This window comes from Macrobrachium rosenbergii, chromosome 30 (genome assembly GCF_040412425.1).
Source record: "Macrobrachium rosenbergii isolate ZJJX-2024 chromosome 30, ASM4041242v1, whole genome shotgun sequence".
Taxonomy (NCBI): domain Eukaryota; kingdom Metazoa; phylum Arthropoda; class Malacostraca; order Decapoda; family Palaemonidae; genus Macrobrachium; species Macrobrachium rosenbergii.
Window position 1 is genome coordinate 20,928,352 of NC_089770.1, and position 21,067 is coordinate 20,949,418.

At 39.7% G+C, this 21,067-nt stretch overlaps 1 protein-coding gene across 13 annotated transcripts in view; it reads right to left on the bottom strand.

The window, feature by feature from the left end:
• LOC136855123 (sodium/calcium exchanger Calx-like) overlaps positions 1-21,067 on the bottom strand; it is a 249,375-nt gene that overhangs the window by 5,565 nt on the left and 222,743 nt on the right. For all 13 annotated transcript variants that reach the window (XM_067131983.1, XM_067131978.1, XM_067131975.1 and 10 more), the window contains 5 exons: positions 15,518-15,662; positions 13,335-13,513; positions 12,286-12,436; positions 11,812-11,990; positions 2,207-2,304 (listed from right to left, as the gene is read on the bottom strand). In XM_067131983.1, the coding sequence (XP_066988084.1) occupies positions 2,207-2,304; positions 11,812-11,990; positions 12,286-12,436; positions 13,335-13,513; positions 15,518-15,662 (752 nt within the window). The remainder of the gene's footprint in view (positions 1-2,206; positions 2,305-11,811; positions 11,991-12,285; positions 12,437-13,334; positions 13,514-15,517; positions 15,663-21,067) is intronic.

The following is a 21,067-nucleotide window of genomic DNA, read 5'->3' on the forward strand; positions in this document are numbered from 1 at the left end:
ATGTGCTCTGGATGCAACAAGACAATGAAGTACCAGTGGTCTATCAGATGACAGATAAACAAATTATCCAAAGTGTCATGAATCATCAGGCACTTTAGACAAAGGGTGTCACCAACCTTCAGTCACTTTAGATGCAGGAGAACAATCATGTAGAATAACAACTGAAAGTGAACGTAGAAGGTTACATCAGAAGCACTTGACACTGTACACAAGATCTGTGGAGAGATGTTCTCACTTCAACAGATGGGAAGTTATGAAGTTCCATACAGTGGACATGGACTTTAGGCTAAGTGAGTAGCATCTATTGAAAAGGCCACCAATTATTGGCTGCTTAGGAGAGCTGCTAAAACAGCTGCAACATCCTCTGCATGCAAAGACTTTGAAATTCTTCTTCATCACCATTACTGCCAAGTACCAGTGCTGATTCTCGTCTCCCAAGACCTGGATGACTGTCAGCTCAAGACTGAGGTTGATGACTGAGGTCTTGGAGGATGCTGATCCAGAGCCCAAGAGCCTGCAGTTTTTTCCTTATGACTCCTGACTGTAACTTTGGTCTCTATCAATCCCCACTATAGCCTTGGTCTCCAAGCATTTTTGTACATATATAAAAGCATATTACAGACTGAGAAGTTGAGGTGTTTTCCTCTGGTTTGGAATGTTGTAAGAGTTAGCTGAGTGGTGGGATTGTATATTTAGGCAATAAAAAACCTTTGGTTGTAATAATAGTAGCAATGGCAGTCATTTATTGATTAAAATTACTTATAGTTGACTGACAAAATATGTTCGGAACATATAAAGTTGTTAGTTTTTTACAGTCAGTGGCCACTTAGGCTTCTTTTGTGTTTTTTATATTCTAAATAATAAAGAAATTATTCCTCAGACTCTCAAATATATAATTATTTTACAATTCAGAGTGAACATGGTCTAGATTAGTGTACTTGGTGTATCATCGATAGCTTTTCAAGTTTTATGGTCCTTTTATTAATCTTTATTCAGCATATAACTAAGCAAAATATAACCGAAGTGTATGCCTTCTGAAAAGTGACATGGCATAACCAGTGTGAGGTCTCCTCATTTTATGAACTTTATTTCAAGTATTCTTATGTTTCTCGAGTAGAAACTTCTAGTTTTAAGGTTAATTTTTTTTATCTAATAAATAAAAACCTACCCTAATTTTAATAGTACTGTAATACTGTATATTTCCCTCCCAATCACACCAGCTGAATCCTTACTAAATTGATAATCCAGTATTTGATGACACAGACATGGGAGGTCTTACCCTTGCCAGCAGGATACTCACGTAAGAGAAGATATAGTTTCCTTATTTCAAGAATAACTCCATTTCTTGGCTAAGCACTTGCTCAATTATTCATATGCTTAAGTTAAAACAAGAGGTTAATATTTATAAATGAGAGAGCAGTATCTTTAGTTTTGTTTACTAAACATGTTTCTAATGGAAGAAAAGGAGTTAAATTTAACTAAATAATGGCATGTAAGGCTACATGGTTTTTACTGCACTCTCCAGTCTTTAACGTGCAAGAAAGAGGATGTTGTAAGAATTCATTGTAGACTTGAGGTTGAGCTGGGCTGGTAATTGTTTAAACATCTCATGCACTACATGGTCTATGAACGAGTTCTCACATTAACTTTAATTTATATACTGCAGTTTAAATCTAAAGTAATTTTATATTAGTGTCTTGGTTTAGAGAACCAAACAAATATAAAGAATTTTGTATTCTCAAACCATGGAAAGGTATTGTTTGTATAATTTTGCACTAACAAGAGTCCTGTACCCAACCTTCAAATCAATAAAAATAGAATATAAATTTAGGCCAAAGGCCAAGCACTGGGACCAATGAGGTCATTCAGTGCTAAAAGGAAAATGACAGTCAGAGGGTTTGAAGTGTAACAGGAGGAAAACCAAGCAGTTACACTATGAACCAACTGTTAAAGAGGGTGGAAAGTCAGATGGAAGAAACAGAATATGAACGAAGGTGCAGTAAAAGAATGAAAGCGGCTGCAGCTAGGGGCCGAAGGGGTGCTGCAAAGACCCTTAAGTAATGCCTACAATGTACCACATGCTGTTCACTGATGGCACTACCCTCCTACGGGGCCCTTCAGTCGGTGTTGTATGAGTGTAATTTGATCAGATTGTCTATGTGAGTAACATAATGTACAATAAATAAAACCTGTTGGTAAAACGTACCTTCTAGCCATAAGAAGTGCAATTGTAATAATGCAGAGTCCTGAGAAAAGCCCTACACTGAAGCCAAGTGATCCAGCTTCCACCTTAAATTTGCTTCCCTGAAAGAAAATTAACCATATCAGAAAGAAAGTTTCTAAGAATTCTTCATTAATTCTTATAATTCAAAAATGAGACATTAGTAATTGTCAAATTGTGGGAACTTAATCTTTTGCAATATTTACTACTCCATTAGCACTTAAAATCTTATCCTTCTTAAATGCTAAATACCATAGAGAAAAAATATATAAAATACAAAGACGTTACACTTTTAGAGAAAGTTTGTCAACTGTGTACGTATGTTATATACAGTACGTACAGTATTCTGAAGTATAAAATGTGCAAAAATGTATATTGTATACACAAGTTCATATAACAACTGTACATTAGCTTCTCCAAGGATAAAACCACATGTAACAGAAATAAGTAAAGATTGTATAGACGAATTAGCCACATTAGCAATTTAGCATAAGTAGTTTTATTCTAAACAAGTACTGTAGTGTGTAATTTTGGAAATTCCCAAGTAAAGTTGATCTGGTATGTTGCACTTTATAAAATGAGACTAGCTAGTTGTGTTCCCCAAGTCATTTTTCCATTTCTTCAGATTTCGTGACACAAAATTCAGAACTCTGCCCTACTGAAAACTTATCTTCATAATCACTAAAATTTTACACCAGAGTTTGTTCATACACAGTACAAACTGAGGTCTTTATGTATGGAAAAATCTCAGCTGGTAGCTGGAAAACCAGTTAAAAATAGAACAAGGTTGATGTCACAACTCCGTTAGGCAATGCAATGAGAGGAGAGAGGGGAGCTTTGCTTCCTTCCCTTCATGGATGCCCAGTTATCTCTTAACCGTCTTCTATGCAAGATGTGCACTGCTCATCTTATCCAAGAAGCGGGTTACTTCACTCCTGTTCATCTGAGCTTTTCCTTTCTTTTGTTTTGTGTTGTGCATTGTATCTAGTGTTATAATTGTGTGTTATGTGTGTTATTTTTTGTGTTTTATATTCCATTTTGCAAACCCATGATTTATCAAAGCCTACATCTCGGCCTCAGAGATATTCCTGGGTTGAGAACTGACCTTGTATGAGGTATCTTGCCTCTGTTGATACAGATTCCCATTTTACTTGCAGCAGATGCAGAGTACATGTTTGCAGTGTAAGTAGCCCCTATTCTGAGTGTTGTGATTGGTCCCCGGAGCAGTGGAAGCATTTTGGTAAGAAGATGAAGTCAGTTGATGCATCATGGAAGGGGTTTTCTCCTCCAATAACATCGAATCTTGACATTCCTTCTTGTTCTTTTTCCCATTCTTCTGATTTGCATCTTATTGCTACCTCTCCTTTGGGAAAGTTCACTCCTTCTCATTCTACTACTGCTATATCTTTAGACAGTCCGAGAGGGGGTCGGGCAACCACATTTCATGTAGCTGCCTCTGTTCTCTCTGGGAGGGATCCCCCATCCTGATGAGGAGGGAGGCAGCCCCCCTTCCTCTTGTTGTTTCAGGCATGGAGTTGGAGAAGCTAAGGGAGTGCTGGTCCTCCCTAGGCCTGCCCAGGGAGCCCCATTTTGATGGCCTATTGTCACACTTGTCTTTCCATCTTCCAGCATTGGTAACCATGGCAGTGTCTACAACTTTGGTGTCTGTGTCTTCTGCTTGCTTAGCCACTGCCGTAACACCTTCTACCCTCACTGTTTCTTCCTCGGCTGTGCTTCTTCCTTTGGTTCTTCCTGGGCCTTCTACATCTCCCTCCTCCATCCTATTTGTTTAAGCTTTTGGGGAGAAAGTCAAAGGTGCCTTTCTGGAGAAGTTTGGCTGTAACAGTATGAAGAAATCGAAGAAAAGGTGTTGTAGACCTTCGTCTTCCTCTTCCTCCAGTTCATCGTCTTCTTCCATTTGTATCATTCCTGAGAGATGTTGGAAGAAGGACTTCCTGGTCCCTCCCCGTAAGAAGGTCCACGCTTCATCCTGATCATCCGTCGCCTGAGTCTGAGCATGGTCGTGTCTCCAAACATGGCCGTGTCACCACCTCCAACTTAGTTCCTGGTTCATCATCTACAGATCATCTTCCATCTGCCCCTCCAGGGTTAGGCGCTCTTTCTGACGACCGTGTGTCTGACAGGACACACAACCATACTTTTTCTAGAGTAGCTGATGACAAGCTTCACATAGGAGCAGAATGTTCTTCAAGACAGCATGCAGTCACTAAGCCTTCTTCCTCTAATCCTCTTTTAGAGACAAAGGCTAAGACCAAGGCCGTGAAGAAAGATGACTCGGCGGCTGTTAAGAGGACCTTACAGGAACGTCCCACTCATATGAGATTGCCCATGGAACGAGGCTTTTGTATCAGAGAGGCAGCCCAAGACTGTGTTTGCACCGCCATGAACATTCTCCTCATAGAAGGGATAGCCCACGGCAGCTTTCACACAACCGTGACCCTTCACCTCATAACAAGAACAAGACTTCACATCAGAGGGACAGCCCATGACTGTGTTCGCACAGTCGAGACCACTCTCCTCGTAAGATGGATAGCCCACGGCCTCGTTCGTACAGCCGTGACCTTTCACCTTGTAACAAGGTTATGAGTCCTTCAAGGCCACACTATCAGCCACGGCCTTCTCCTCCTGTCAAGTCTTTGGGCCTCCAGATTGGCCTGATTGGGTTCTAGGCCTCCCTCTCCCATTTCCTCCACCTCCTGGGGATACACAGGGAACAGAGAAGGTGACAAAAACACAGACAATCCACAACTGCAGCGAACGTATGCAGAAGCTGTTGAACTCATTTGCGAGTATAACGGTTTAGTGGAAGAGACTGTGGCTTCCTGCCCAATTCGCCCTTCTTGTCTCAAAGCCCTTGCGTGACCGAAGAGAGTTGAAGGCATCAGTGGGACTGCCATGGTCTGATCTTGTAGGCTCTGTTCTGGACCAGGTGAATTCTCTCGCCTCTGGACAGGACAACTCACTTCAGTCTTCCAGGTCTTTTAAGTTGCTTCCTCCTCCCCTTCCACGGCATAAATGGTTTTACATTCCTTCAGTAAATTCGCTTTTAACGAAGCAGGTTGATCCGGACCTAGTTCGTCTAGGCCTGGGTCTTTCCTTGGCTCAGATTTGAACAGAAGGACCCTCCTTTACCTCCCAAGAGACTGCTCCAGTACCTTGGAATCATCTGCCACCACAGCATTCCAGGCAGTCTCTTGGCTAGACGTATGGTCCACTACAGTCAGCAAAATTTCTTCGGTCTCCTTTTCTAGCGATAGCATAGAGCATGCCACCTTTCTCGGATTGTTAGTCCACCTAACAGCAAACGTGGGCCAATTGGGCACTGAAGAGGAAGGATGTTGCCCTCTCTAAGATCACTAGATTTGTTGGTCCTGATTCAATCTTTGTGTTGAGGAATGAGCCGGTTTTAGGTTCTTCATCGCTCTTCCGTAAGGAGCAAGTGGAGGCTGCAATAGACAGATGGAAAACAGAGATTAATGATTGTCTGGTCCACCAAGCAGTCAGTAAGTCTTCAGGTCCTTCCCCTGCCCTTGTAGCTTGGTTCTCGTCTCAGCCTACCATATACCCAGCCAGCAGGCCTTCATAAGGCCCCCCAACTTTTGCCTGATCCCATGAAGAAAGGCACTTTGCAACGTCCCTTTCAGTCCCATCCACCCAAAGCTGGGAGAGGAGGCAGAGGCAGGGCTCGAGGAGGTTAACTCAAGAGTAGGTGTCCCTTCCCACTTGCTGCCTTGGGGGAGGGGTACTTGGTGAGCCACTGAGCAACATGGCAATGACATGGAGTGGAGACCTGGGTAGTAAATGTTTTATGGGTGGGATATCTACTCCCCTACAAGTCTCCCCCTCCTCTCTCTGACTGTCCATTCCATCAAAGGACCTATGTTCCAGGCTCGATGAAGGACCTACCTCTTCAAGAAGTGAAGGCAATGATGGAGAAAGGTGCTGTGGAAGTTGGAGACCAGTCATAGATTTGTCCTAACCTCTTCACCAGAAAGACTCGGTTCAAGATGAACATGAGTCATACAGTACTGGTAGCCATCAGGAAGTCCAACTTCATGTTGACGATAGACCTGAAGCATGCTTATTTCCAGATACTGGTCCATCAGTCTTCTTGCAAGTACCATCACTTCATTCTGGGAGAGAAAGTCTATCAGTTCAAGGTGCTTTGCTTCGGTCTCTCTACTGCCCCAACGGTGTTCACAACAGTGTTCACCCTACTCTCAATCTGGGCACACTCACATGGGATTCGAATCTTAAGGTACCTCAATGATTGGCTGGTCCTGGCGAGTTCTCACCTTAAATTGATCCAAGACAGAGACCATCTACTCCACATATGTCACAGCCTGGGGGTATCCACATTTGTCATAGCCTGGGGGTAGAGATAAATTTGGAGAAGCCAAATCTCATACCCAGCCAGAAGATAGTTTACCTAGGCATGTTAATAGACACAGCAGAAGCAAGGGTCTTTCCATCAGGCCTATGCATCAACAAGTTCAAGACCATTGCACAGTCCTTCCTGTCCAGACAGAAACAGTTAGCATGTCAGTGGCAGATTGTTCTTGGTCACCTGTCATCCCTGGAGAAGCTTGTTCCACACACATGTCTCCATCTTCAATTCCTTCAGTAGAAATTGAAAGAGTTCTAGTCTCCGTCAAAGGACCCTCGCTTCTTCCAAGTTCGCCTCTCAAGGGACATGAGACAGGACTTGGATTGGTGGCTGGACAACAAGAACCTAACCATATGAGTGCCTCTTCACGCTTCCCATCCAGAGATTCTCCTGTTCTCAGATGCGTTGAACAAGGGTTGGGTGCACTCTTAGAAGATCTGACTTCAGGTGTGTGGGATCACCTAGACAAACAGCTTCACTTCAACATTCTAGAACTGAAAGCGGCCTTCTTAACCCTTCAGGAATTTCAGGATCAGGTGACGGGGCACTCTGTGGTATTAAAGACTGACAATACTATGGTCGGCATATGTTAACAAACGGGGGGGGACTACTAGTCTCCCGTCAACTTCACGACTTGACAGTACTTCTACATCAGTGGGTGGTGTCTCACTCAGTGGAATTTTCAGCCAGATACATCCCAGGCAAGAGGAACGTAGTGGCAGACAAGCTGAGTTGTCGGGGTCAGATGCTAGGGACAGAGTGGTCACTACACTCAGAGGTAGCAGAAAGGTTGTTCCTTCTGTGGGGATGACCGATGATTGATCTGTTTGCAACCCAGCACAACTAGAAACTGGAAGTGTTTTGTTCAGTCGTTCCAGACCCATGGGCTGCAGCAGAAGGTGCTCTCCAACATCACTGGGACAACCTGGACACTTACACCTTTCCTCCCTTTTGCCTGATCCATCAGGTAATCAACAGGGTGATGATCACTCATAACCTCAGAATGACCCTGGTGGCTCCCTTGCTCCCTTGTGGCCTCACACTGAATGATACCTTGATCTGCTAGCCATGCTGACCGAGGCACTGAAAGAGGTTCCTCCCTGGATCAAACTCCTTTGCCAACCAGCAGGAGACTCCCTATCCAGCAGGAGACTATCTCCTGCAAGTGAAAGGCTTTTCTCGCAGAACAGCAACAGAAATGTCTGGCTATCTCAGGAAGTCCTCCACAGCCATGTACAAGGGGAAGTGGGTATTCTACTGTGATTGGTGTTGTCGACGGGGTTTCTCTCTGGTTGGAACTTCTATTCAGCGAGTAGCTGACTTCCTCGTGTTCCTCTGTAGGGAGAAGCTACTTTCTGTTTCAGCCATTAAGGGCTACAGGGCTGCTCTAGGGTTGGTTCTGCACCTGAAGGGCATTGACCTCATCTTCTCCAGGGAGATCTCATTGCCTCTGAGAAGTTTTGAACAGTCTTGCCCTTCCAGAGAGTTTAGGTTCCCTAAGTGGAATCTGACTCTTGTCCTTGATAGACTTACTTGCGGTCTTCTTGCTGGCCTTAGCCTTGATAAAAAGAGCAGGGGAGATTCATGGCCTCTCTTTTAATGTCAAACACTCAGGGGCTGGGGGTCAGTAGCTTTTGAATTTGTCCCGGAATTTGTAGCAAAGACTCGGAATCCTTCAGTTCCTGATGACAGATTTGAGTCCTTCTCGATCCCCTCCTTAAGAGACTTTGTTGGTGATGCTATTATGTCCTGTTAGGGTACTGTGAAACTAACTAAAAAGAACTCAACATCTCAGACCTGAATGTCAAAGACTTTTTGTTAGCACTGGCCGGAACAAGAGTGTCCAAGAATACCATCTCCCTTTGGCTCCGCAAGGTAATTAGATACAGACAGTAATGCACTGCATGTAAAAAGGTGTTGAAGGCTGGTACAGGTACAGGTACATGGGTTCGTCAAACGACCTTCAACTCCTACCTATGACACGTTGCCCATAGGTCCTTGGACTTTTTCAGTGGGTCCAGTGGTGGCTGCTCAACAAGTTGTGTAGCTCATCCAGTGCCCCTTGCAGGACAGATTGTATCTTGCCTAAGAAGTTGGTTGTGAAAGTGAGAGTGATTGTGGTGACTGGCCTCCTTCCTTTCTCTTTCTTCTTCTCCTCTTCCAGCTGACAGGGGAGTAGCTTGAGCCGTCGTTTGCTGGAACTGGCTAGATACTGGTGACTGAGCAACCATTCTACTTTCCTTATTGTGGTTGTTCCTACACAATACAAATTTGAGATAGCGGAAGCAAATCCTGTCTTCCCTACAAGGGGAGGAGAGAAGGATTGACACTAGAGCAATGTCATTAACTACTGTGTACACAGTTTTGTTGTTGCTGACAAATAAGGTTCTTACATTCTTCCTTGACACAATGTAAACTTCAGTTTCCATTGCATCGAAGTCCAGATGTCTGGCTGATTGAGCATTCTATTGCTTAACAGACCAGAGGCATGCGACTCCTTCCTATGCTCTTAACATATGACCAGGAAGTGAGTCCAGGTGAGCCGAACCACCAGTCGGTTCAGAAACTTACTTTCATCCTCCCACCAAGAAGTAAGTCTTCCATACGTAAAGACCTCAGTTTGTATCATGTATGAGCAAATGACAGATATTTTAATCAATTTTTATTTTTCATAACATACAAACCTGAGGTCTTTACATAAATGGCCACCTCTAGCCACCCCTCATTCTGTTTCGTGGGCTAGCCAATAACTGGGTATCCACAAAGGGAAGGAAGCAAAGCTCCTCCCCTTCTCTCCTCCCACTGGCTAATGGAGTCGTGACATCAACCTTGCTCTATTTTTAACTGGTTTTCCAGCTAGCAGCTGAGATTATTCCATAAGTAAAGACCTCAGGTTTGTATGTTATGAAAAATATAAATTGATGAAAAAATTTGTCATTTTTCCTCTATATGATTAGATATATAATGAGTTACACTGGATTAGACATGCAATATTAACCTCCACTCTTTTGCCTAAGGAATTTCAGCTTGAATTTTAGTCTGGTCCAAGTTTTCCTTCAAGATTTTCTGAGATTGTCACTGGTCTCTTCACTGTTGCTTTCATATTTACTTTATTTCTATTTCTAGCCTTCAAATCACATGCCCAAACCACCTCAGTTTTTTGCTTTTTATTAAGGGGCTACCCATATTTACCAGTAGTTTGGCATTCTCTTTCTACTTCATCTAGGCAGTTGCTACATTTTTACTTGCTTTCTCAATACCATCTTTACATTCTAGTATGTTACCATGGTAATAAAACTGTTCTACCTCTTCCATGGCTTTCCCTTTCACCGTATCATGTCCTCCTCCCCCTCCCTATCACCATTAGTGCTTCTTATGCGTTATGGACCTCAAAACTGTTTACTCCAATTACATTTTGTAATTATAAGCCAACCACTAAATGACAATAACACCGAAGTAAACCAAATAATATATGGGTACAGTTTATGGGAAGTCTCTCCAGTATGTCTTTGCAAGATTCTTTCAGCCACCATCTGCATTAATGCTTTTCATGTTTTCTCTGATATCTTCCATCTTAGCTTCCATGCTATTTCAAATTGTTTCTCCTGCCATAGGAGTCTAAACTTTGATATAATGGTCAGATGAAAATGCAGTACCATACTTTGTAATTTCAACCGTGAGCAAGATCAGTTGGCTTGTGAAATCCTAAATGAGCATAGGGTCAACCTGGGAACCAATGGGAGGTAATCCAAGCTCTCTTAAGTTGGTGACTAATCTGCCATGTGGACACTATGCTGATCAGTCAACAGTAATATTCAATATAATACTTCTTTCTTCCTCTCTTTAACAAGCCCAAGGCCAAGAAGCTGACAGTAATTGTGGTACTAAAAATTTTATCTATGACGGAATAATAGCACAAGGGTTGGAGAGATGGATTTCTCCTGAAGACTGCCTGAGGCTCGGATAATCATTCATTCAGCCCCTAATTGTAAATTAGTTATTTTTGTGTTCCTTTTAGCTTCCTCCCAACAATGCTTAAATTTCTTAAAATTTCTTTAGCTCCAGTTTTCAACTATTTTTTATGAACAAATCTTTCATACCCATCCTATAAAAATTATAATATCATATCACTACCTGATGTGACTACTAAGAGTCCCATTTTTGTGACAGAGCCTTCAAAAAGAAAGCAATTAAAACATTAGAACATTAATTTACAAGAGAAGTAGGAATGTGGAAAGAAAAACCACATTGCAGATTTAATATACAGTAAGGTACCAACAAGAACAAAACACTCAAGGTCTCAACTGCTGTCATTCTTCCACCCTCCATACTGACATACACTGACCCATCTTACTGGTTCCCATTTACCATCATAATTTGATTCTTGTTCAGATTTACTGTCAGCTTGCTCTTCTTTCAAATACTTTCTCTCTTACTAGTTCTGCAATTTCTAGTCTATCCCCAGTCAATGTTAATCATCTGCAAGCATCAGCCATTCTACACTCCATTCATTACTCACTGTCTTATCAGATTACTTTGCATTTACACCTGTTATCCTTTTTCAGAGTTTTTCCATTACTGTACTCCATCTATAAAGATACTGAGCACCCATGGAGATATATACTAAGACCCTCATGTCAGACCACTTCAGACCTGTCATTCTCCCATTTACATATTATACATACTTCACTACCATCATAAAAAGTTTTAATTGCTCTCAATAACTTATCTTTTTTACCATTTATTCTCATCTCCTTCCTCGCTGCCTTTCCATCATTTCTATCAAGTTTTTCTAGGTCTGTATATGCCGCATAAAGTTTTTCCCTTTACTTTAAAACTTTTTGCTTAACTGTTTCACAAACACTTGATCCACACACCCTCTTCCTTGACTAAATTTTTGTGATGAATAATTCTTACAGAATTTTTTCTTATGATGAATTACTACAATTGAATTCTTGTCTTCTTCTAAAAGCCTCTTGCCATTCCTGTATTTTCTAAATTATATACACTCTCCTTTCATTCATTAATAAAATAAATGATATCATGGCTATTCACTGTACAATATCACAAGAGATATCTTCTCACAGTCCCCATGTAAACAGTCATATGTTACTGCTGTATGAAATAAAAAAAAAACGAAGTATCAGTCCTTTAACATTTCATGTGATAAAAGAAGACTTACCTTAGCATAATGATAAACAGAAGCAATAAACCAGGGCAAACCCAAACCAAGGAAGACGTTGACAGAATTACTTCCCGTTACATTGCCAACAGCATTATCAGCATATTTTTCTTGTACTGCTGCTGTTCTTGAGGCAAAGGTGTCTGGTAGTGATGTTCCAAGAGCAACAAATGTGATAGCTGCAAAGAAGTGAGTCATATTCCAGGTTACATTATTCATAGCATTTTCAGCAGAAGAGGGCATACAAATTACAGTGTGCCTTGCACAGCACAATTTAGACAGTGATCTTACTAAACTGTTTAACAACTTTATAATATAATAACAGCAAACTTTTATGACTTTACCAAATAGATGATGATGGGGAAATAGATGATGAGAAAGCAACCTTTAGCAATACAGTATTGGTCAAATTTTTATAAGTTCTTAGATTTGTAAAAATCAGTGCTGTGAAATACTTTAAAAATCAGCACCTACCTGTAATAGCGTCATCTAAATTAACGAGACAGCCAAAAATAGCAGCCAGGTCCCCAATAATGGCTGTGAGAAGACCTATGCAGGCAAGTGATACAACGAAGCAAAGCCATCCACCAAGTAAACTGGGAGGAGGAACCAATGCAAAGATAATCTGCAAAAATAAAAAGCTGCATTTAGAAACCCCTGTAATATATTCAGTGTTGTACCATAGAATAGTAAATATACTGTACTGCTAATTGTATTTATTACTTACTTTAACCTAATAACCAAACTGAACTCCCACACAACTTTTCTGAAGTGTATGAGGTGGATATTACTAGGAATAATTTCTCAAGAGATGTCGTATTTACCCTTTTCATTGTGTTGATTAATTATCAGCCATTTGTACCCATTTATTGTTATTTTGTTTATAACATAATCCTGAAAAATTCTAGTGTGTCTTTTCAATATGATCTCAAATGTGATCACAGTTAGTACCATACGTTACATTTTTTTGGAATAATTACTTCTTTGTGCCACTCCCTCTGAAAACCTGGTAAATTTTAAGACTTTTTAAACTGACTCTTGCCAAAGAAGAAATAGTGAGTAACCAAGCACTTTTAGAAAAGGGCAGACCTAATTTTCCTATTGAAATGACATTTTCACAAGTTTTACGGGTCCTTTTATTGCAATTATTAAAATAAGAGCATGACTAACAATTCTGAATCTTATGTAAAAATACAAAAATATCAACATGTAAACCTCTACCAAACGACTATTTGTCAAAAAATAATTCTTAGTCTCTTTAATATTAAAAAATTTACAAATTATGAAGCTAGATAACATGCATTTACCTCACTTTCCACACTACTAATTAAAATAAAGGAAAAAAAAGGAACTGTTTAAAGGCTGCTATTTTGATTACCAGTATTTTTATTCAATCAACCAAACATCTCTATTAAGTGCTGGAGAGTGATATACTGCAACTCCTTCTAGGATCTGTCTGAAACATATCACTTGGTGTGATTAAAAAGTTACTCTAATTCAGGAAATCTGTCTCTTCAAGTTACCTTCCATCCAAAAGTAAGGAAATGAAGAACATAATCTCCTGCTGTAGCATTTTCAATATCTCCTCCATTTACATTCAAAGCATCCTTGATCTGGCTTACATATGTCTCGTGGTGAACTTGCATTGCATGAATATTTGCATTTGTCATCTGCATCATGTTGTTCAACACATTGTTGAAATCTGCAAGTTAAAAGAAACAGTTGAAGATCATAACGAATTCTAGTTTTCAACTCTTATCAATGTGAAATACACATTTTTAAAATTAGCCAGTTCTGTATGTATAGGTCTACTGTATAAAATTTTTTTTTATCCTGACAGTATTCACACTACAACATGTACAAGTGCTAAAATCATATAGGTGAACTAAAAGAGAACTAAGTCGGTCACTTCGGTTACTGGATAACGTTTGTTGAGATCTGTTCACAGTTGATGATTTAGTACTAGTTTGTATGGAAAGATCTGACATATTGAACTGCCTGCTTTTAGTCAATAACTAATACTCCACAATGGTTCCCCCTTCTGGATACTGAAGAAAGTAAGTAATAAATTTAGTGTACAAAAACTATATTGATTAGTAAATTCCATTTGTAAATATTGTATATAAAGTACAGTAGTTACTTCATTTAAGGTTGCCTTTACAGGTACCTAAAGATTCTATTCTTGTGTGTATGGATGGAAGCTGGTATATAGTGAAATATCTAAGTAAGGCATACACAGATTTATCTATGAAACAGATTTATTGATATTTTCTAATATTTTACCTTTACTTCACAATACTGATGCTTTTAGGTAAGTTTTATCCTTATATAATATTGATATAGTGTACTTCTCCTTTCAGATGATTCTTAATGTTAAAGATCATCATCTGATTGGCTCTTGAGTTATAAAAGCAGGCATGATGATGGAAGGACAATTGTATACACCCTTTGTCATGCTTGTACCCATTATTATCCTTGCTTTTACTATGTTATTCTCACTTTAACCACCCACATTACTTTAGTTCTTGTAAAACTGGATAAGCTTTAAAAGAAGGTGCAAACTTTCACAATATTATTCCAACCAACTGGAATTCTCCTTTGCTGCCTAAGAACCTATACAGTAAAGTAAAATTTTGGATGTGGTGGCAAAATCTAATAAGTATATACTTTATAGTACAGTACTTCAAAAACTAAGCCTGAAAATTGAAGATAAAAACATTGTAAAAAATTGGGTCTCCATGAAATTCTATATACTTGAGTAGAAAGAAAATTGAAGCAATCCAAAAGGAAAATTGGTAATTTTGCAAAATTTAGGTAATCAGTACAGAATGTTAGTAGGGCTGATAGCCCAGAGTAAGATTGGATATAGAAATCACTGGCTATTTTCCAGGTGAATTACCTACTGTAAATAGTCCAGTGTAGTAAGGGTTACTATATTGTAGAAGATTCATAGAATAATATTCCTGTAACATTAAGTTGAATAGCAAAGAGCTTTAGACAAATACTTTGTCAATTTCAGCCATGTAAATTCAAAACCAATTTTATACAAATTTCATGGAATCAAAATATGATACTTTATAGAATTAATGAAATAAACAAATTGAGTGTTGGAAATTAATACCATTTTAATTTTGTATAGTGGCATATTTTAAATATAAATGATACATTTGTTGCTTGTAAGGAGGGTACAAACACAATGCAGTAACACCTTAACTTTTGTATTTGTCAACTGTGAAATTAGGATTACTTTTGCTATTCTACAATCATAGATGTGATACATTTTTAAATTAAAATTGTAAACTGAATGCTTGGTGTAAAGTACAGGTTAATTTAGGTTAGAAACTATGTGACATTGTTGTTAGCTGTAAGATATCAAGAAAATGCTCAAATGCAAGTTATGATTATAGGGTCTTTGTTACCTATCAGAAAGCCAGAACTCCAAAGTGTCTGTTAAGTTGAAGTTCTACTGTAATATGGGTCGAAAAATAAATCAAAAATTATTTTTTCCATCATTAACAGACACACTATTAAGTGTTTGTGTTTCACTGCTTACCTTGCCAAGTAAATTTTTAGGTATGCTGCTACAATTCAAGGTAAATTATTCCTGAATACAGTATTGCAGTTTAGGTGCAGCTTCCAAAGTGGTTATGTTCTAAACATGGCTAAATCATAAATTACAAAAGAAAAAAAAATGACTATCACTTACCATCATCATTAGTAATAGTGACTGCTGTACGGTTGATCTGACCAATCTTTGCTCCTCCAGTGGGATCAAATAGTTCAATTTCAAAATGTTCATCCTTCTCTGGAGTCATGTCATCAATGATGGGGATTTCAATATTTTGTTCAATCTGAAAAACATATATCAGTGAGATGCTGGGTAGTGATATTTCTGTAGTGTGCACAATAATAGGATTTGATGCCATAACATTCATGGCCATAATAATGATGGCTGTTATCCAGTAATAGCCATGTAAGTACAGTGTATTAAATTTGCTTCACAGCAGCTTTGTAAGAAATTACACTGTTACAATTACACAAATTATTTACCTAAAAATCCACAGTTTACAGATTGCATATGCTTAGCCAGGACATTAGTACAGTATTATATTTATTTTGCCACATCACAAATGTTAATACAGTACAGTATATCAAATAAAATTACACATTCAGTGCTCATTGTCTATGCTTGGAGAACTCTCCTTATCTGTACACTGTTCTGAACATTTTTCTTTACTCTGCTTCTACTTAGGCTAATTAAGTATTAAATTTTAATCCAGAAGTGTTTTTGGCTTGCATCATAATAATTTCATTTTGCAGTCCAATACCATACTAATGGCTGCTATGGAGAATACAGTAATTTGCAGAAGACCACAAAATAGACAGCAGGTTAACAACACAGTACAGTAAACCATATTTGTTCCAGTCTACAATGACTAATCTGATTAGTGTCTAAACTTATTTTTTGATTAATTTGCTTTATCTGTGACTAAAAATCGACAAATGTTAAAACTGAAACAATCGTTAACAAACACTCAGTTGGAAAAGAAGAACTGAGTGGTATTGTGTAGACAAGTGCTGTTGAGTTTTGGACTGTTTTTTCCCTGGCTAACAAGTTGGATTATCTGGATTTTGGTTTGTTATAGGCTGGGAAGTGTCAGACCAGATTGATTGAGAAGATGATACCATAACAAAAAGAAATTGATGGGCATTACGCCATAAGATAATATTGCAAAACTGGAAGAGAAGAACAGACTTAGAAAGAAAGTAAAGTGAACAGCTTGTCTTGAGCAATCCATTGATGGGTGCAACCATTGCTCATTACAAAACGAGAAGATGGTAAATTGCTGAAGAGAGAAGAACTTAAAAACTGCACTTTCAACGGCAAAAACACTTAGGCTCTATAGATTTTTCGAGATATAGACTTTCAAAAAGTCAATTCAGGGTAGTAGATTAGATTTAATGCAGTCAGATATTGATTTGCTTAAATCTAGACTTGAGTTTTTGTGTAACAAATCTGACAGAGTCATAATGGGCAAACTCCATGGACACAGCCTTGCCTGTCACCTCTGCACCCCCTGCTGACAGGCGTGGTAGCCCCAGGGTTTCTAAACAAAGACTAACATATCAGGATATGGACCATCAAACATGACAGCAACGAAAGGTAGGGTGAAAAATTTTGGCCCCTGTTGTCCCATGTTTAATCAGAGGTAAATCTGTAGCCATTTGCCTCTGTGCCTGCAGCCATCTCTAAGAGCCCTGGGTCCATAGATAGGCAATCATGTAGTAAGCATTCGTTCCAGGTCTCCCCATCTGTCGTCGACAGTCCCAGTTTTGATTTTGTAAAGGCTGCCATCATTTGTGGCAGAAAGAAGATATTCTGTTTGCCTGTCAGGCCACAGGAAGCTTCTCAATGTCAGCAAGGGCACATGAGGCCTCAGCTAGTCCACATGAGGCATCAGTGCGTAGAGATTTGTTGAGGCTGTGTGAGGTGTTGAGCCCTCTTTCTGTATGTAGGCCACAGAGGCATCAAGTACATGTGAACAAGTTAATAGTGGCCTTAACAGGGTGTGTCAGGCTTTTCCAGTCTTGGAGGGAAAATTGCCTTGGAAAAAGATGTCTCTCCCCAAACGCTGCTGACTCCGTCCCACTGAATAACTTTTTCTGCAGAGTTGAACTTCAGCTCCTACTTGAAAATCAGGTTCTGGACCATTTCTGTGGAAAGAGTTGCATTCTCTTTTATATCCTCTACAGGATTTGGATAAGTAAGAGGAGCACTCAAAATCTGTCCCCCAAAGTTTTTAAGGAAATAGTTCAGTTGTGCTTGGACAGATGTCCATGGTTCTTTTCAGTTGTCTTCTAAGGTGCCTCGCTCTCTTAGAGCCTCCAGGTTGGGATCTGACTCTTCACCTTTTCCTTCCTTTAAGCTGTCAGACTCTGTATGTGAAGATTTGACTCAATTACAAAGGTTTTGCCAAAGAAAATCTCCTCTAAGGGCCTTTCCTTTTGTCTCCCTGCCTGCTAGGAAGACTGTGGTGACCAACATTGGACAGGTGAGTTTCTCCCCTTTTCTCCCAGTCTGGCTGTGGATGCAACAAGATACACAGTGGATACATGCTTTAATCCCTGTGGGAAGATCATGAAGTTTTGAAGGGTATGAAATCTGTCCCCAAAGTTTTTAAGGAAATAGTTCAGTTGGTGCTGGCTGATGTCCGTTCTTTCAGTTGTCTTCTAAGGTGCCTCGCTCTCAGAGCCTCCAGGTTGGGATCTGACTCACTTTCCTTCCTTTAAGCTGTCAGACTCTGTTTGAAGATTTGACTCAAATGGATGACACAGTATTTTTGCCCTAAAGATTTAGCAGTCAAAACAGTCATTCAGCTAATTGTGGGAAGATAGAAGAGACAAAAAGATTAAGAGAAGGCAACAATGAGGTGGGACAGGCTTTGCTGGGCTTTTAAAAATAATGGAGGAAGTCCCAGACTCCAAATATTGATGGATAAATCTTATCTGCCTTGGAGAAAGGGGCATAAAACAAAATCCCCATTCACCAACATTAAAGGAAGTTCTATTATTTTTGGGCTCTTGTTTTTTCTGTGCCCCAAGTAACATTTCATGAAATGGCTTCACCTACTAGATTTTTTTTGGACAACTTTGTCAAAGGGAGGATTGCCTGAGGGCAAGAGATCTAGTTCTGGGCTTAGTTTTTTGCTGCGAGCTTGTTTTTGCCCCTGACAAAAAGCAGTAGAAGAGTGATAAAATATGAAAATGATATAATGTTTTATTATAGGAGTGATAAAATTATCCAGATACTGAATTATGCAGCTTTTATTGCCGATTCATTTCAGTCTGATATCTCTCAAAGCATGGAGTAAAATAACGACATTTTTGTCATTCAGTATGAAAATCTTTATTACAAACTTTGAATGCTTGCATTTGGTAAAAAATTTCATCTGGAAAAACCTTACAAAAAAGTTAAAAACAAGACTTGGCATTCTGTAGGAAATGAGAATTTATTATCTCCAATAAAAGTTTCAGAGCACCGATTTCTTACGAACTGAATCTTCATTGGTCTTCCATTTGCAAATTTTATCACATTTTTGTTGTTTATTCACACCACCTCTGGTGCTTGACAAAAATTCCTCCTCCTCTGTCATTTCCTCTGATTCATGAAGTTAACAGTATATCTTAGTTTAACCAGACCACTGAGCTGATTAACAGCTCTCCTAGGGCTGGCCCGAAGGATTAGGTTTATTTTACATGGCTAAGAACCAACTGGTTACCTAGCAACAGGACCTACAGCTTATTGTGGAATCCAAACCACATTATGATAAGAAATGAATTTCTATCACCAGAAATAAATTCCTCTAATTCTTCATTGGCAGGTTGGAGCGTCGAACGCTGGGCCATCAGCATGCTAGCCAAGAGCTCTCTCTCATAAAACCTGAAGTTAAAAAATTATGTTTATCACGATATAATAAACATCACCTTATCCACTGCTGTAACTATCAGAATTATCTGCTAGTTCAGGTCTACTACTGTACTGTCATTGTCATTTCCAAATAAAAGCCTCTGTACTACTTCATCATCGAGAGTCCTGAGATTATCCTGTAAGTTGGAAATCGAATGTTGCCATATGTCGCTAGAATAAAGACAAGATCCCAAAAATGAAGGAAACATGTTATCTACTACAAGCTGCCTAACTAGAACCAAAAGAAATATGACAGGAGATCAGTCCCATGTCATGGACGAGACCTTTTAATGACTGAGGAAATCAGTCCCGCGCAGCAAAAGGGTTAATGATAGATGTGGCAAAGTTATCTCTAGAACTGACATGGTGACTGACTAGGTTGTTTTCAAGGTTTTTCCAACACAAGCCTGAGTAGACAATCTGTTATTAATCGTGACAGAATTCATCTCCAAGAGCATGTCCACCAAATGCTGGCGAACTCTCCTAGGCCACTTGTCTTCCCTGGTGAACCTCATCCCAGGTGCTTGACTGTGGATAAGACTGCTTCAGTTGCAGTTGAAGAAGAACATCCCTTACCTTCATGGGTGGATGCCAAAGTAGTGCTTCTTGGAGGGAAGTCCCTGGAATTCCCAGAGCCCAAACCTCTCACTGTATTGAGATGCGTCTGACAAGGGCTGGGGCATGGTTATGGGGAACCAGGTCACTTCAAGGGTGTGGTCATCAGTCAAAGCGAGTCTTCACATAAACTGTGATTAGTGTTTTCCTAAGATGACTAGGGGCATGAAGTTGGAAACCTTGGTAGCTATCATCATGTATTTACTTCTCTGGACAGAGGAAAGGGTATTGTCCTAATGCCCCAGTTTATGCCTGGAGAATGTTCTGGAGAACATACTAAATTGTCCGGGACAGGTACTCTCCCATGAATGGAATTTAAACCTAGAATTTTGTAAGGCAGTATGGGTAGAGTTTGGCCAACCTATCATCATTCTCTTCACAAAGATTCTTAATCATCATCTCCAGCTGTACATCTCCCCAGTTCCAGACCTTCAGACTGGGCAGGGACAGGGAAGCTTCATGGATACATCAACATGCTTCATCTAACTGCATGGAAACTGTTGACAAGCTCCTTAGCTCTAGAGGCTTTTCAAATTTGTCTAGGGACTCAATCCTTGTGGCAAGGAGAAGGTCCATTAATATCTCATATCAGAAACAGTGGGAGCTATATAGATCATTGTGCAAGTCCAGGGGTATTTCCAGTCTTTGACCAACATTAACAATATAATAAAGTTTCTGCACTGCTCGAGATATGCCAAAGGTTTGTATGTTGTCACCTTGAAAGGCTATAATCCAAGCTGGCTTCTGTATCAAGGATACATCGAACGATATTGACCTACACAAACCTATTTGCTCATTTCAGCTGTAAATGTTGAAGGTTCTGCAGAAGCCACTTTTATGGATCCTGGACTTGGTCTTAAGACACCTTAAGAGATCCTCCTGTTGAACCCCTGAGAGAGGCTTCTCTCAAGGCTCTCTCTTTGAAGACTCTTTCTGGGGGCCTTGGCTTTGGCCATAAGAATAAGTAAATTACAAGCGATATCATTTTTGGTAGAGTTTTTCATGTACCAGAGCATAACCATCTTTTTTGACATTCTTTCATGCTGAAAATTATGTCAAGGCCAAGGGTCTTCCTAGAGTTTTCTATCCCCTCTGTAGAAACTCTAACTCCTGAGGGAGAAGAGCTAGTTTTATGCCCTCTTGGGATTGTAAGGATTTATACATCCCATCTTA